At 38.7% G+C, this 15,414-nt stretch overlaps 1 protein-coding gene across 3 annotated transcripts in view; it reads left to right on the top strand.

Moving 5' to 3' along the window:
- Window positions 1–15,414, top strand: part of TMEM170B (transmembrane protein 170B) — a 211,123-nt gene that overhangs the window by 27,341 nt on the left and 168,368 nt on the right. Inside the window, exon 3 of one of the 3 annotated variants that reach the window (XM_070778396.1) lies at window positions 6,593–14,775. The exons of the other annotated variants lie outside the window; for them this stretch is intronic. Coding sequence (XP_070634497.1) covers window positions 6,593–6,723 — 131 coding nt within the window. The 3' untranslated portion in view covers window positions 6,724–14,775. Of the gene's footprint in view, window positions 1–6,592; window positions 14,776–15,414 lie in introns of those variants that run through there. 3 annotated transcript variants of the gene reach the window in all.

Genomic DNA, 15,414 nt, shown 5'->3' with positions numbered 1-15,414 from the left:
GTTTACAGATGAGTTCTACCAGATTTTCTGGGAACAGTTCCTATTTATCCAGATTATTGCAGAAAATGGAAAGGTTAAAAGCTGTGCACAGCATGTTTGCTGAATCATTGTAATCTTTTTGCTAAACAAGATGAAGACTACAGAAAAATGGAAAAGTATAGGTTCATTTGCTTCAAGAATATTATCCTACCAACCAGGACCTACTGTACAGCACGTGGGTCTCTACTCAGTGTTAGGTGCCAGCCTGGGTGGGAGGGGAGTTTGGGGAAGAATGGATGCTTGTATATGTACTGCTCAGGACCTCCCTCTGCTCCAATTCGAAACAAGAAGTCTAAAGTTTGAAAAAAAATGTTATCCTGGAAATGCAAAGATAGTTCAGTATCAGAAATGACTGTGGGTGTATGCCAATGAAACTTTGTTTATGGACATTGAAATTTGAATTTCATATAATTTTCATGTATCATGAAATAATACTCTTCTTTTGATTTTTTTTAAACCATTTAAAAAATTCAGCAGAATTGTTTTCTCCACTTCATCTTTGCTATACCAGTCTTCTCTAGCTCCTTAATGCTTTGGGGAATCTTTACTTATTTCTAGCTGATACCTTCCAGAGAACGCAATGGCACCCTACTCCAGTACTCTTGCCTGGAAAATCCCATGGGCGTAGGAGCCTGGTAGGCTGCAGTCCGTGGGGTCGCTAAGAGTCGGACACGACTGAGCGACTTCACTTTCACTTTTCACTTTCACGCATTGGAGAAGGAAATGGCAACCCACTCCAGTGTTCTTGCCTGGAGAATCCCAGGGATGGGGGAGCCTGGTAGGCTGCCGTCTATGGGGTCGCACAGAGTCAGACACAACTGAAGCGACTTAGCAGCAGCAGCAGCAGCAGCAGCAGCTGATACCTTCTGCCATTGTTCACAGTGGCCATTCCAAACATGTTTCATTTATTTCATGCACCCTATTATACTTCTACCCTCTTCATTCTTGCATGTATTTCACCAAGAAAATAAGGATCACAATATTTGTACTTTTTCAGCTGGCTATTGTTCAGCAAAATATACCTTAACAAGAGTGAAAACTAAAGCACAAGTTGGGGTAAGACATTTGTTAGCTTATATAAATGTCAATAGATTAATATCCAAACTATGTTTTTAAAAACCCTATGAATCAAATAAGAAAGTGACAGTCCAGTAGAAAAATGCATAAAAGATATGCCAAGCATTTCATAAAAGTAGAAACCCTAATGGTCAAATTTGAATGATATATGAGGAAAAGCTCTGTGACATTAAATATCAGGGGAACACAAATTAATTGCAGAGATAACATCTCTTACCCAGATTGACAAAAAAAAAAAGTGTTTTTAAAGATATCAGCTGCTCCTGAGGATATGGAGTAAATGGAATATAAATTGGTTCAAATACTTTGGAACAAGTTGGCATTACCTAGTAAAGTTGAAAATGCCATAACAGGCATACCCACATGTTGTAGGGAAACTCGATTTAGTATGTGTGCTGGGGTCATGTTACAAGGATGTTCACAGAAGCAGGGTTTGTCATTGTTAAGGATTAGAAACAGTGTCATCCACATTAAAATGGAAAAATAGGTTGTGGTATATCCATACTTAGAATTGTGCACAACAGTGGAAATGTATGAATTACAGCTCCATATTATACAACAGCCTGGATAATTTCCTGACATATGTGCTGTGCTTAGTTGCTCAGTCGTGTCCAACTCTTTGCAACCCTATGGACTGTAGCCCACCAGGCTACAGGCTCTGTCCATGGGATTCTCCAGGCAAGAATACTGGAGTGAGTTGCCATGTCCTCCTCCAGGGGATCTTCCCAACCCAGGGACTGAACCTAGGTCTCCCACATTGCAGGTGGATTCTTTACCATCTGAGCCACAAACAGCCAAAATTTCCAAAATACTTAAGAGTATCAATTTATATAAAATTTGCTTATTTAAAAAATTAAGTAATATCTGAGGATATAGGCAGGTGGTAATGCTGAAGAAAAGCAAAGGAATGATGAAAACCAAACTTGGGAGGAATTGGGGTGTGACAGGGGAGTCCGTGGGAGCCTCACATAAAACAGTAACGTTCCTGTGTACAGTTGGATGATGGTACTTGGGCAGCTGTTGGCTTTAATTTTATAATCTACATATATTTTGTAAATACTGCTTCCTGTCTGCTCAGTATTTAATAGCAGCTTCCAAAACCATTTAATAGGCACACAAAATTGTCTTCTTTGCGATCTTTTTGCTGAAGAGTCCCACGGGAGCGGTCCTCTCTGGCTAGCGCTTCGGGTCGTGCAGTGATGCAGTGCGGTGAAACTGCTGTGCGGTGCTGCCTTCAGGGGGAAGCTGTGACTCACACACTGGTTCCTGATCATCCACAGGGAGGAAGATGGTTCTTCATTTTATTTTCTGTATAACACTACAGTGTCTCCCTTGATTTTGGAAACTGGAGTTTTACACTGGGTTTTCTACCCTTAACATCATAGGCTTGAAGATCTTACCCTCTGTTTCTTGAAAGTATAAAGAAAAGTGGATTATTTACGGTTGTGTTAAGCTTTTCCTTGAACAGTACAACCTTCCAAGGGAAATTCATTTTATTTATTTGTTTTTAACAACTAGTTTTTTAATCCATCTGAAATTTACTTTGGGGAGTGGTGTGAAATAGGGACCTAGATTTATTTCTTCCAAATGGCTATCAGTTGTTCCATACAACATTCATCTTACTTGCTAGCAAAGAAATGCTCAAAATTCTCCAAGCCAGACTTCAACAGTACGTGAACCATGAACTTCCAGATGTTCAAGCTGGATTTAGAAACGGCAGAGGAACCAGAGATCAAATTGCAAATATCTGCTGGATCATCAAAAAAGCAAGAGAGTTCCAGAAAGCATCTACTTTTGCTTTATTGACTATGCCAAAGCCTTTGACTGTGTGGATCACAACAAACTGTGGAAAATTCTTAAAGAGATGGCAATGTCAGACCACCTGACCTGCCTCTTGAGAAATCTGGATGCAGGTCAGAAAGCAATAGTTAGAACTGGACGTGGAACAACAGAGGTGGTTCCAAATAGGGAAAGGAGTATGTCAAGGCTGTATATTGTCACCCTGTTTATTTAACTGATATGCAGAGTACATCATGAGAAACGCTGGGCTGGATGAAGCACCAGCTGGGATCAAGATTGCTGGAAGAAATATCAGTAACCTCAGATATGCAGATGACACCACCCTTATGGCAGAAAGCAAAGAAGAACTAAAGAGCCTCTTGATGAAAAGGAAAAAGGAGAGTGAAAACATTGGCTTAAAACTCAGCATTCAGAAAACTAAGATCATGGCATCTTGTCCCATTACTTCATGGCAAATAGATGGGGAAACAGTGAAACAGTGAGACTGTATTTTGGGCTCCAAAATCATTGCAGATGGTGACCGCAGCCATGAAGTTAAATGATGCTTGCTCCTTGGAAGAAAAGCTATGACCAAATCTAGACAGCATATTAAAAAGGAGAGACATTACTTTACCAACAGAGGTCCATCTAGTCAAAGCTGTGGTTTTTCCAGTGGTCATATATGGATGTGAGAGTTGGACTATAAAGCTGAGCACTGAAGAATTGATGCTTTTGAGCTGTGATGTTGGAGAAGACTCTTGAGAGTCCCTTGGACTGCAAGGAGATCCAACCAGTCCATCCTAAAGGAGATCAGTCCTGAATATTCATTGGAAGGACTGATGCTGAAGCTGAAACTCCAATCCTTTGACTACCTGATGTGAAGAACTGACTCATTGGAAAAGACCCTGATGCTGGGAAAGATTGAAGGTGGGAGGAGAAGGGGACAACAGAGGATAAGATGGTTGGATGGCATCACTGATTCGATGGATATGAGTTTGGGTAAGCTCTGGGAGTTGTTGATGGACATGGAGGCCTGGCGTGCTGCGGTTCATGGGGTCACAAAGAGTCGAGCATGACTGAGCGACTGAACTGAACTGATTGAATGATGAATCACTGATTGGAAATTCATTTATCATGTACTACTTAGACAACTACTAATCAAAAGTTGGAGTACATAGTAGGGCCAGACACTGTTCTAAATACTTTCCAAATATTATCTCTTACTCTTCATACCCACCCATTTTACATTTGAGGGAATGAGGCACAGAGAGGTTAGGTGATTGCTCATTGTCACACAGCTACTAACAAGTGAGCTCGGATTTTAACCCACAAGTCTAACTCCAAAATCCATGTTCCTAACCTTATATAAGCATGAGTTGTTGGAAATAAATATTTGGTACTTCCCAGGCAGCCTGAGAAGGCAATGGTACCCCACTCCAGTACTCTTGCCTGGAAAATCCATGGATGGAGGAGCCTGATAGGCTGCAGTCCATGGGGTCGAGAAGAGTCGGGCACGACTGAGCGACTTCACTTTCACTTTTCACTTTCATGCATTGGAGAAAGCAATGGCAACCCACTCCAGTATTCTTGCCTGGAGAATCCCAGGGACAGAGGAGCCTGGTGGGCTGCCGTCTGGGGTCGTACAGAGTAGGACACGACTGAAGCAACTTAGCAGCAGCAGCAGCAGGCAGCCTGAGCTTATGTTTTTCACCTCTTGGATCATTTTTGAAATTTTTTTTCTTTTTAGTTGCTCAGTCTCTTTGTGACCCCATGGACTGTCGCCCGCCAGGCTCCTCTGTCTGTGGGGCTTCTCCAGGCAAGAATACTGGAATGGGTTACCGTTCCCTCCTCCAGGGGATCTTCCTAACCCAAGGATCGAACCCACGTCTCCTGCATTGCAGGCGGATTCTTTACCATCTGAGCCACCAGGGGAATTTAGTGCTGGAGAATGGAGGCCAAATTGCGGTTTTTAAAATTGAAGATAGTCATGGAAATCTAGGGAAAATCCAAAGTGAAAACAGTATTTCTCAGGTTTATTTAAACATATTTTCTGATAACAAAGAAGCCTAAGATATTTAAATTTTTTTCAGGTTGTTATCCAATTCTAAAATTTGAGGATAGGGCTTCCCTGGTGGTCTGGTGGTTAAGACTCCCCACTTCCATTGCAGGGGGTTTGAGTTTGATCCCTGGTTGGGGAACTGAATTCCTGCATGCTGCATTGTGTAGCCAAAAAAAAAAAATTAAAATTCAAGGATATGACCAATTACACTAGTGAAGTTTTGTACTTGATTGAATAAATGTTGGTGCTCCTAGGAATTTTATTTAATATTGATGTAATTATCAGTTACTGAATTTCTTATTCTATTTTTTCACTTGGTGTAAATGTAAAATAGAATGATTTGGAGAATTTATAGCCAGACTAATCTGGATTGAAATTCCAGCTCTATACTTAAATGTATTTTCTTGGACTAGTAACTGAAACTCTCTCAACCTCTCTTTTTTTCATCTTTAAATTAAGTGATAATACTCAGGAGTGGTATGATATTTAAGATGATATTTGTAAATTTTCTGACAAGTTACATATATACTATAAATATACTATGCATTTTAATTTCTTTCTTTAAAATATGTATATGAAAGCCCTTGGCTTAAATTAATAATTTGCTTTTCCTATTTGTATCTTCTATAGAGGACTATAATAATTTTTATTTGGAAAATTTAGGTGAACTATGGAATTAATTCTTAGCTAATTTTTGTGAGTAGATTTCTATCTCAAATGATTTAATTCAAGTGTCTTCAAATAACATTTCTGTTCTTCTTTCCTTTCGTTTGACCATTCTAGGAATATATAGACAGTTTTTTCTAGACAAAAGTTTTAAGGCCTTCTCAACCTGTTCAATGCCATAACCGTAGTTTAAACGTTTCCTCCTTTTATGATTTCTGAGTGTACTTTTAAAGTCAGACTCTTAGATCCCGTTATATATACTATAGCAGTAAGATGAAAGTATTGAGCCAGAGCCTCAGGGCACTAAGGTGCCTGAGAGTCTCTCATTCTCAGAAGTGCCTGATATCTAAAGCATTTTCCTAAAACAGATGTCAGGTTCATCTCCCACTTTTATTAGATGTCAAAATACTAGTCTCCAGATAATTTTACAGTTTTATTCAAATACTTAAACCATTTTATATGGTAGATTGTAAAGTACATTATTCAAAATTCTGATATTATTTATGACGTTTAAGAATTCATTTTACTGAAAGAAATAAAAATTTCTTTAATATTAACTTTTTCTTGAATAATTTAGAAATTATATTGTGTGGTTTTTCTATATTATTATTTATAATCATCAATATATTGTGTCATATGTTTTTAAAAGTGCTGATGGGATCTGGCTGAGTCAACACCCAGCTGAGAGATTAATGAGTGATTCATTTTTTTATGAACATATCTTGTGTCAAGTAAGCAGCGTATACCATAAATACATATTTTTCAGTCGAATTGAAAAGCCTGTTACTCGGTTTTGTGGGTGAATGTGGTATGGTAGAGTGTAACTTGTACCAGTCGCATGGAAAGTCTTTCGCAGAGAACTGTAGAATGAGAATGCCTGGTGGCTTGCTGTCTGGCTCCCGGGAAGGCGAGCCCAGGCGGCAGCCCTGCAGCGAGCCTCGGGAGTGAACGTGTCGTCTCCTCTCTCGCCAGGTGCAGCCGTGGCCGGCATTTACCGAGTGGCCGGGAAGAACATGGCCCCCTTGGAAGCCCTGGTGTGGGGCGTTGGGCAGACAGTACTGACTCTCATCATCTCCTTCTCAAGGATCCTCGCCACACTCTGAGGTTTCTGTGGGAATGTCTTTACTTCACATAAGGAAACAGACGTCCAGATTCTCTGAAAACGGCATCGTTAGCGAGTGGGCGTGAGATGGTACAAGGACGTGGAAGGAGCGGGTCGAAACACAAGGCCTCGGGCCGTGTGGGAAGGTCGCCCTCTGGTGTTCAATGATTGCACTACCGCACCGCACCTTACGTGCCTCCGTCCCGGGCAAGGCGCACTGCTGCGTGAAGCTACAAGAAAAAGCACCTTGTTTAGCTGCCAATCAGGTTAACACTGGTGTTGAATCATCATTCTTAACAGTGTTGTGTTAAGTTACAGGGACGTTTTGAAGAATTGATACATGTGCCAAACTCTTTTTTTTTTAACATTGATCATGTGAAATTTGCAAGTGTAGCTGTAGATGAGTGCTGTGAACATATTTGACATGAATTCAGGTGATGTAGTGAGAAATTTTGTTTTGTAATGCTAAATCCTGTATGAGTGCTGAATATCAAGTCATTTATTATGAGACAAATTACCTGATTTTTAATGTTGAACGTTTCTGGGATTTAGGGCTTTCATATAAACTAGGTATTTATTGTTATTTACTTTACGTGGAAAATAATACTGAATGGAGAACTGCTAGACTCTTTCAAGGATTCAAAGTAGATCTATAGGGTGCATCCTTTTCACTCACTCAAATAACACTCTTTAATAGTTTCCCTCATGCATAAACATTCTGTTGCTATGAATTTAAAAACTTTTTGGGTCACACATATTGATTGTAGTTTGTGTGTCATGAAAATTTAATTTGAAAATTTTCTTATAAATTTTGTAAGAAAAGTCTGAAATACACATCCTATTCTTGATCCTTCTGAAGAAAGTTTCTGCCATGTATCTCATGGAGAAAACATCTTTACAACTGGTATCTCAGTGGGATTATATTACTTGTTGCATATATCTCGATTTTTGACAAAATGTAAGCAATCTTTCATCCTGGAGTATCAAATATATATAAAGAGTGGCCTAAATTAGGCTGTGAAAACAAGAAGCCTCACTTGTAGTTAAGAAACAAGTCATATAGGAAGAATAATGAATGATCTTATTTTGGCTGTGTGGTAGCATCATAATTTCTCTAAGTAAAAATTGGGGAATATAGTAAATTTAAAATTTGGCAGTTACTCTCAGCATATCAGTACAGTGTTGAACATATATTTAAGTGATTCATTTCAGTTTTTCAACTCTTGTTTCATTCTGTTACTTAAATTTACTAGCACCTACAGTGATATTTATTAGAATGAAAAGTTATTGGTATAAAACATTTTAAGAGGTTTTGACCATATGTAATTGTATTTAAGAGTGTAAGAAGTAAGGGAAGCGTAGAAACTGGTTGAATTCATCTCCTACTGAGACTTTTTCGAATACTAGATGCAATTATACATTGTTGTTTAGTTGCTATTCATGTCTGACTCTTTGTGACCCCACATACCGTAGCCCCTCTCACACTCCTCTGTCCATGGGATTCTCCAGGCAAGAATACTGGAGTGGGTAGCCACTTCCTTCTCCAGGGGATCTTCCTGACCCAGGGATTGAACACGCATCTCCTACATTGGCAGGCGGATTCTTTACCACTGAGCCACCAGAGAAGCCCATGATTGCATATATGTTAATTCAACAGAAGAGCCAATTGCAGAAAATATGAAGTTATGGACAATCCAAAAGATAATCTCCATACTCTAGCCTCACTCTTTTATAGTCTAACTTGGTAACAAGTAAGCTTCTACTAGCTCCCATTCAAATTTAAGACCTTTGTTACCCACGACACCTTTTCTCTACCAAAAAGCAGAATACATCAACAACTCGATGATGTGTTGGGGGTATTTTTCCAGTATGGAAGCCAGTTTGGGGTGGGGTAATTTAATAACACTGTGGTTTGGAAATCTGTTTTAATAGAAGCCAAGAAGCAACTATGCATTCTTAGAGATCTTTAAATCTTAAAGTGGATTATTTTTATTATGTTTAGCCTGAAATTAGTTTCACATGTTCTTTATATTCCTGATGTTTTCTTAAATTTAGGTCTAAATCTCCCAAGTCCACTTGACTTTTCCTTTTCTGTTAGATTTGAATCACTTTCTTCCTTTACTTTGCTTATTCTGTCAGTAATTTAAAGTGTTCATATTCCTGGGGAGAAATTATCAATAATGTATTGAAATTGAGATTCTACAGAAATGAATATTTATTTTAACACGTGATTAGTTTATGTTTTCAGAAAGTTATCTTGGTAAGGTAGCTGGGGCACGTGGTTCAGAATCTGAAATTAGCCAGAAAATAACTTGGACACGTTAAATGTATGGCTGCATGGACCAAAGAGATTTAAACTCCTGTTTCTGCTCTCGGATAGAAGTATAAGAAGGTGGATCGGTTTGTAGCGTGTCCTGCAACTGTCTCGTTATCAGGTCGCTTCATAGTATGAGCTGTGCGTGTGTGCCTGCGCCTGTGCTTTTAACTTTGGGGGGAATTTTGGTTTCTTCCATTGTTCTTAGTTACTTTCATTGGGATTTTGTGCAGCGGTTACTCTTCTGATGTTGTGAAATGCAGCTGATAGTGTGAATGGATGAAATGTTTTAATAGCTGTTTCTATGAGATTTTTTTTAAAAGGTCAATGGTTTTCTTATAGAGGCAAAGAAAACATTTAATGATATATGTCTATACACATATATGTCATTATACACACACACACACACACACACACATATATATGTAAAGCTGCTGTATATGAATAGAGTCTAATTGAAAAGCTTTTGTTCAGTGAACACTTTGATGTAATGGAGAATTTAATGTATTTGCTCAGTTGAATGATCTTTTAAACAGATTTGAGGAAGTTTGAGATTTTTGAATTGGGGGAAATTTTTCTTGGTTTCTTAGTGCTAGATATCCTTGTTTGTGATATAACAAAAGCCCATATTGATATATTTGGGTTATTCTTAAAATTTGTATGTGATTTAGCAGTAAACTTTTTTGTGTGTGTGATAAATGCAAGAGGGAAGGGGGCTGAGAGCCTCGGCAGTTTATAGATCTTTATCTTAAGAAATGCTAATAAAATATGGCTGACAGTGAAATCAGTTCCTCGAGAAAGAGACTCCTGTCTGCCCAAACTAATCATTAATTACTTAACACACTGGTTAGAAATGTCCATAGATCAGAGTTAGGGGGTCTCATCTGAGCTACAAGTGATGCTTAAAATTTAAAATGCTTTAAATGAAGAAGGTGCCAGCAGTCCCCCCTGGACAGTCCCACTGGTTGTCTACAATAACGTGAGTCCTAAACTCGGGCCGTACTCCGTGTTCACACGAGTTACTAACTCTTCCTTTAGGTCTGTGTGTTTACCGAGCAGGTTCACAGTTTGTAACCCAGTGTGCTTTCTTGGTATTTGCAGAATGTGTTTCCACCATCCTCCCAAAATGTGAAGATTTTGTTTGTACTTTAAGTGAGAAATAAAGAAATGAGCTACCCCATATATCCTATTTGTGGTAAAGGAACAAGAACAAGTTTAAAAAAATGTTCTTGGAAAACATGTTTAGAGAACCTGTAATAAAGATCTGGAGAATGGAGCTGCCAAGTCAATGTGCCCAGGCTGGCACTTACATACCAACTAATTCAATTTTGTAAGCATTTTTGGTGGATCTAATATATACAAAGTGCTGAGCCTAGTATTTTCTGTAGTAAGCACAGGATACCTCCAAATGGGATCCCTGCGCTTGAGTCCACCAAGAGCTACTGAGACGATTTAAATCCTAAAACAGTTGGGAGAACATCCTGCTTCTAGTTGAGAGTTTAAGTCCTTCTCCCCCAGCCCGCCCCCTCCCCCAGTTCTGACTTTTCTCATTCACCAAGTGGAATTTTAGAAACTGAGACCCCACTGCTGTGGCACAGCAACGAGAACACTGGAACCACGCCGGTGACACAGGCTTGAATCCAGGACCTCTCACTTGCTGACCGTTTGTTTACGGTGGAAATGCGTAGTTTGCCCTCCGTATCTGTGGTTCCACATTCAGGGATTCAGCCAACCTTGGATGGAAATATTTGGAAAGAAGATCCAGAAAGCTCCAAAAAGCAAAATGCCCCACACAGAACATTTTCATAGTGTTTACACAGCATTTACATCGTGTGAGGTAGTATAAGTAATCAAGGGGTGACTTAAAGTTATATAGGAGGGTGTGTGTGGGTTAAATGCAAGGGCTGCACCGTTTTCCATAAGGACCTTGAGCATCCTCAAAGTTTGGTACCCACGGGGGTCCTGGAATCAGTCCCCTGTAGATACTAAGAAAATACTCAGTATTTAATAGGAAATGATCAATAGATAGTCATTTTAATTTTTTAAATTAAACTTTGCAATACCAAGTTAATACATTGTTTTGTAAGATTCATCTATTGTTTTTCATTTCCACATTTCCCCTACATGTATTTTAAGAAGGAAACTTTAAAAAAAAATTCTCTTATGTTGCTTTCTTTACTTACTTTCAACCTCTTTTTTTTTTAAATCAGCAGATATTTTTCCAAGAGTGCTTCTGGGGGCTGGTGGTGATAGAAATGGCCAGGGCAGGCAGGAATCAGTATCAGGCTGTGCGTATTACTAGTTAAAAAACAGGAAAGGTGAGAAGTGGTCAGGACTTACCCCTTATTTTCTCTGGCTTGCGTAATATCCATTGAATCTCCACTGCATGCAGCTTACTCTGCTTGTTCTAGGCATGGGGAGGTTACCCCTCGCCCATGCATCCACCTCTCTCCTGCCACCCCAGCCTGCAGGAGAACATAACTCGGCAGTGCTGTCTGCCATGTCCCTTCTCCCCTGGAGCAAACGTGCTTCAGCCCTACTTGTTGTTTGTTTGTTTTTAACTTAAAAGGTAATACTTTTGTTTTAAATTTATGTCCATTTTATAATTCAAGAGATAATAAGATGTTGGGGACTTTCTGAAATATTCTCAAGCCACTTGACTCTTGTAACAAACCTGTCTCTCCGAAAGTCTTAGAATTCTTCAAAGAGTCGCTATTTGTTTTTAAGATGTGAAGAATGGAAAGTTACTGAAAAAATTGTAGTGACCTAGATTGCAGAGAAGTTTGGCAACACTTGGGTAACTGGGTAAACGGTTTCAAGGCTGAGAATGTCTGTGGTTGAAATTGACCAGCAATTTCCCTTTTCCTGTCCTTTTTATAACATTGCGGAGGAAGACTGCAGCATAAAAAGGACATTATTTGATTAAAAAATGATAAAAATGTTCAAACATGTAGTAGTATTTATAGCAGGGGGAAAGTTTAAAGATGGGAAGAAAGGTTGGAAGGGTAATGCACAAAGACAGACGCATTTGACGAAACGCCCTGCAGTATGTGAGCGCAGGTTCCCCTTCTGGTAAGACTACAGATGCCACCGTGTGAGTATGTTTACTGCATGTTTGCAAAACGCATTTCTTTATATGTGAGACTAAATGCACCACAGAGCATGAGATCGTTCTCCGGTTTCGTGCGTGTGGTGGTTGGTTTGCCCCACTCCCTCAGAGACCTCTGTTCAGGGTAGGCAACACAGTGTTTTTGAGGAGGTGGCTGAAGCTGTTGTCTAAAAATTTATCTATGAATTTGTTTAGAGAAAGTAACGCTTAATATATACAGTATTTTCTGTAAATGTGGAGATAAACCGGTTAATACATTATTAGATTAGTGGAAACACCCAAATTTCTCAGTGTGCTGAGCTGTAACCATCTCCTGCCCTGAGCACAGGGGCCTTGTTTTCACATTCTTTATGTTCATTGCATGTATGTTGAGGTTTCATAATAACCCTGTCTTGATTTTTGAGAACTAATTTAGCAGTTTTTTTTTTTTTTTAATATTCCTCCCTCTTCCATACACATATCATACGGGGTAGTTTAAACATATGTACAGTTTGTTGATAGAAGTGCTGGTTTAGAAGAGAATGTTCTCAACACCTTACAGTTATGCAGCTGTAATCTTGCTGAAAATTAAATACTGTAAACAAATCAAGAGAGCATGGACCTCCTATGTGGTTTTTTTTTTAGGATGGTGTCCTGTACCAATATATATCTCCGCTCAGAGGTGATGTGCCTGTCCTCTTTTGGGGACTGCGTTTAAGTATGTAACTGAAACTGGGAAGCAGTGTAACATAAATACATAGGAAGAGGAGCTATCATGTATAATCACCATAACTGTAACACTCTTTCTTCTGAACATATTGCATATTGGTAATTTCTAAAGATCATCCCTTTTTTATAGCCCTGTATAAATGAATGGTAACTTGATAGTACTGTTGGTGGTGAGAAGTTTCCTTTGTCTTTAACGTATTTATACGTCCTCACTAAGTATCTTTGGGTAGGGACATTTTTAAGTTTTCTCCATAGAAGGCAAAAGAGAGGCACCTGTTTGAATTAAAAATGATTTACTTTCAATACTGGATGAGTTGATAGTCTGATTATTGATGCTTTCTTAGTATTTGTGATATCACATGCATTTACACTGGAGGAATTTTTAAAGTTCTGGCTGTCTCCCAAACACACACACACACACACACACACGAGCTCTGCATATTTAGATGAACAGTATACAATTCCACAGTATTTTTCATTTTAGTTAATTTAATTAACTAGGTTAAAATTCATAGGATTCTACCATGAAGTATTAACTCCTGACTCTAGTCATTCTAGAACAAGGGGATCAACTGTATCTCAATCAGCTAAAATGTTCTTATTTACATAGCAAAAATATAGTTTGCCTGATAGGTATTACAAACTCACTTGCAAACTGTGTTAATGCTCAGACCACTGATGAATCATTTAGTAAACCACAGTGCAGTTTTTAAAAGCTAAATGATGCCTTAGTGCCTTGGAAGTTAAGATACTTTCGCAAAGTGAATTTAGCAGAATTCAGGATTGGTATGCCTGTTGCTGGGAATTCAGAGCTGAGGAAGGATGTAATTGAATTAACTCCTTGTGGTTTAGTAAACAGTCAGTTATTTCATCCTTGACAGATGACAACTGCTTTCATTACATTATCATGATGTGTGGTGTTTGTTTTTTTTTTTTTTTTCCTCTTTCCAAGTAAGTTTGAAATGGGAGAAAATGTAGTCAAGACAGTTAAATGTGGAATGTTAAAACTTGGTTTTGTTGTAAACTAGAGACGCTAGCGTGAACAGTGTCAGCTTCGTATTGTAGTTCAAGGGCAGACACTTAATTGTCACTTTTAGGAATATGTTTACCATCAGGGACTTTTTGTTTTTTACTCTAGAAACACTTAATGTACTGTGAAACTTAAAGACAGGAAGAAGAAACCTTGGAGGGGTGTGCACAAAACAGAGGTGTATGTGACGAAGTAACCTGCATTATGTGAACACAAAGTTCCCCCTTCTGTTAAGACTGTAATCTACACTGTATGAGTATGTGTACTGCATGTTTACATAATACAGTTTAATTTTGAAGGGTTATTTAAAAAGTATGTTTATTTATAATGCCTAACAAGCTGTAAATATTGTATACTATTGATTTTTAATTTTATATAAGCAATTTTTTATTTCCAACTCATGTACAAATCCCATGGTGTATATAGTGTACTTTCCCGGAGAACACAAACTTTGCAGTGAATTTTAACTGTAGTAAGCATCGGGTTTGATTGTGGTAAGCATAGAAATGTTGATCTTTATTTTTAAATTATTTTCCACCACTCATTTTCTTCAAAGGGCAGCAATAAATATATGCAAGTTATTTTTGATTTACAGAACGTTGGTCTGCAAAGACAAGGTCTAGGTTCCAATTCATTGCTTTACAGAAAAGATGCACAATTAACATCACACACCGTCTAATCTCAGGACCATTTCTGAGGTCCGTATGTGTCTCTCCGCTTTGTAATGTACAGGGTGAACTCTTTACTGATACACACAGAACAACTGTTCCAGCACTTAAATGTCATTACACAGAATTTATTGGGTTAAAATTTGTAATATACAGTATTTTAATAAAGTTTCTGTATTCAACTTCATGCACTTATATATAAATAAACCTGTCTTTAAAAGCTTTATAGGGTGTGTGTCTCTTTATGACATACATTTTCAACTCATTCCTTGCAGACTCAAACCTGACACAAGGCCAAATGTCTCCTCTTACCCTTTGGTCGGCTTTTCTGGGCCAGTTTTACAGTGGATTTGGAAGATAGCACTGAGAAGTTGATCACATGTAAGAGACAAACCTGGCCTACTTCACAGTTTTACGGAGGACAGTGCCAGGCCACATAAGGATCTGCTTCTAAGAATCACTGTATTAAAGAGCCCATTGTCACTTTTATTAATAAATGACTACCCTTTACTGAGTACTTAGTCTGTTAGACACCTCATAGGCATTCTTTAACACGTAGCCTTTCAGGCTAAGGGGATTACTAAGAATTCTGAAGGTAATCCTTCACTTTATGAGTGACGCATTTGAGGTTCAGAGAGGGTGAGCAGCTTCTCAAAGTCACACAGCTAATAATGCTGAAGTGGGCTTTTCTTATTTTATTACCTATATTTTTCCCCCACTGTGCTGTGCTGGTTTCTGCGAAGTATCAGGGAGCCGGTAATGAGATCGGTCAGTCACTCAGTCGTGTCCGACTCTTTGCAGCCCCTTGGACTATACAGCCCATGGAATTCTTCAGGCCAGAACACGAGTGAGTAGTCATTCCC

This window comes from Bos indicus, chromosome 23, assembly GCF_029378745.1.
Source record: "Bos indicus isolate NIAB-ARS_2022 breed Sahiwal x Tharparkar chromosome 23, NIAB-ARS_B.indTharparkar_mat_pri_1.0, whole genome shotgun sequence".
NCBI classification, from domain to species: domain Eukaryota; kingdom Metazoa; phylum Chordata; class Mammalia; order Artiodactyla; family Bovidae; genus Bos; species Bos indicus.
The sequence above is the reverse complement of the archived record's forward strand: the minus strand, read 5'-3'. Positions and strand labels throughout refer to the sequence as shown.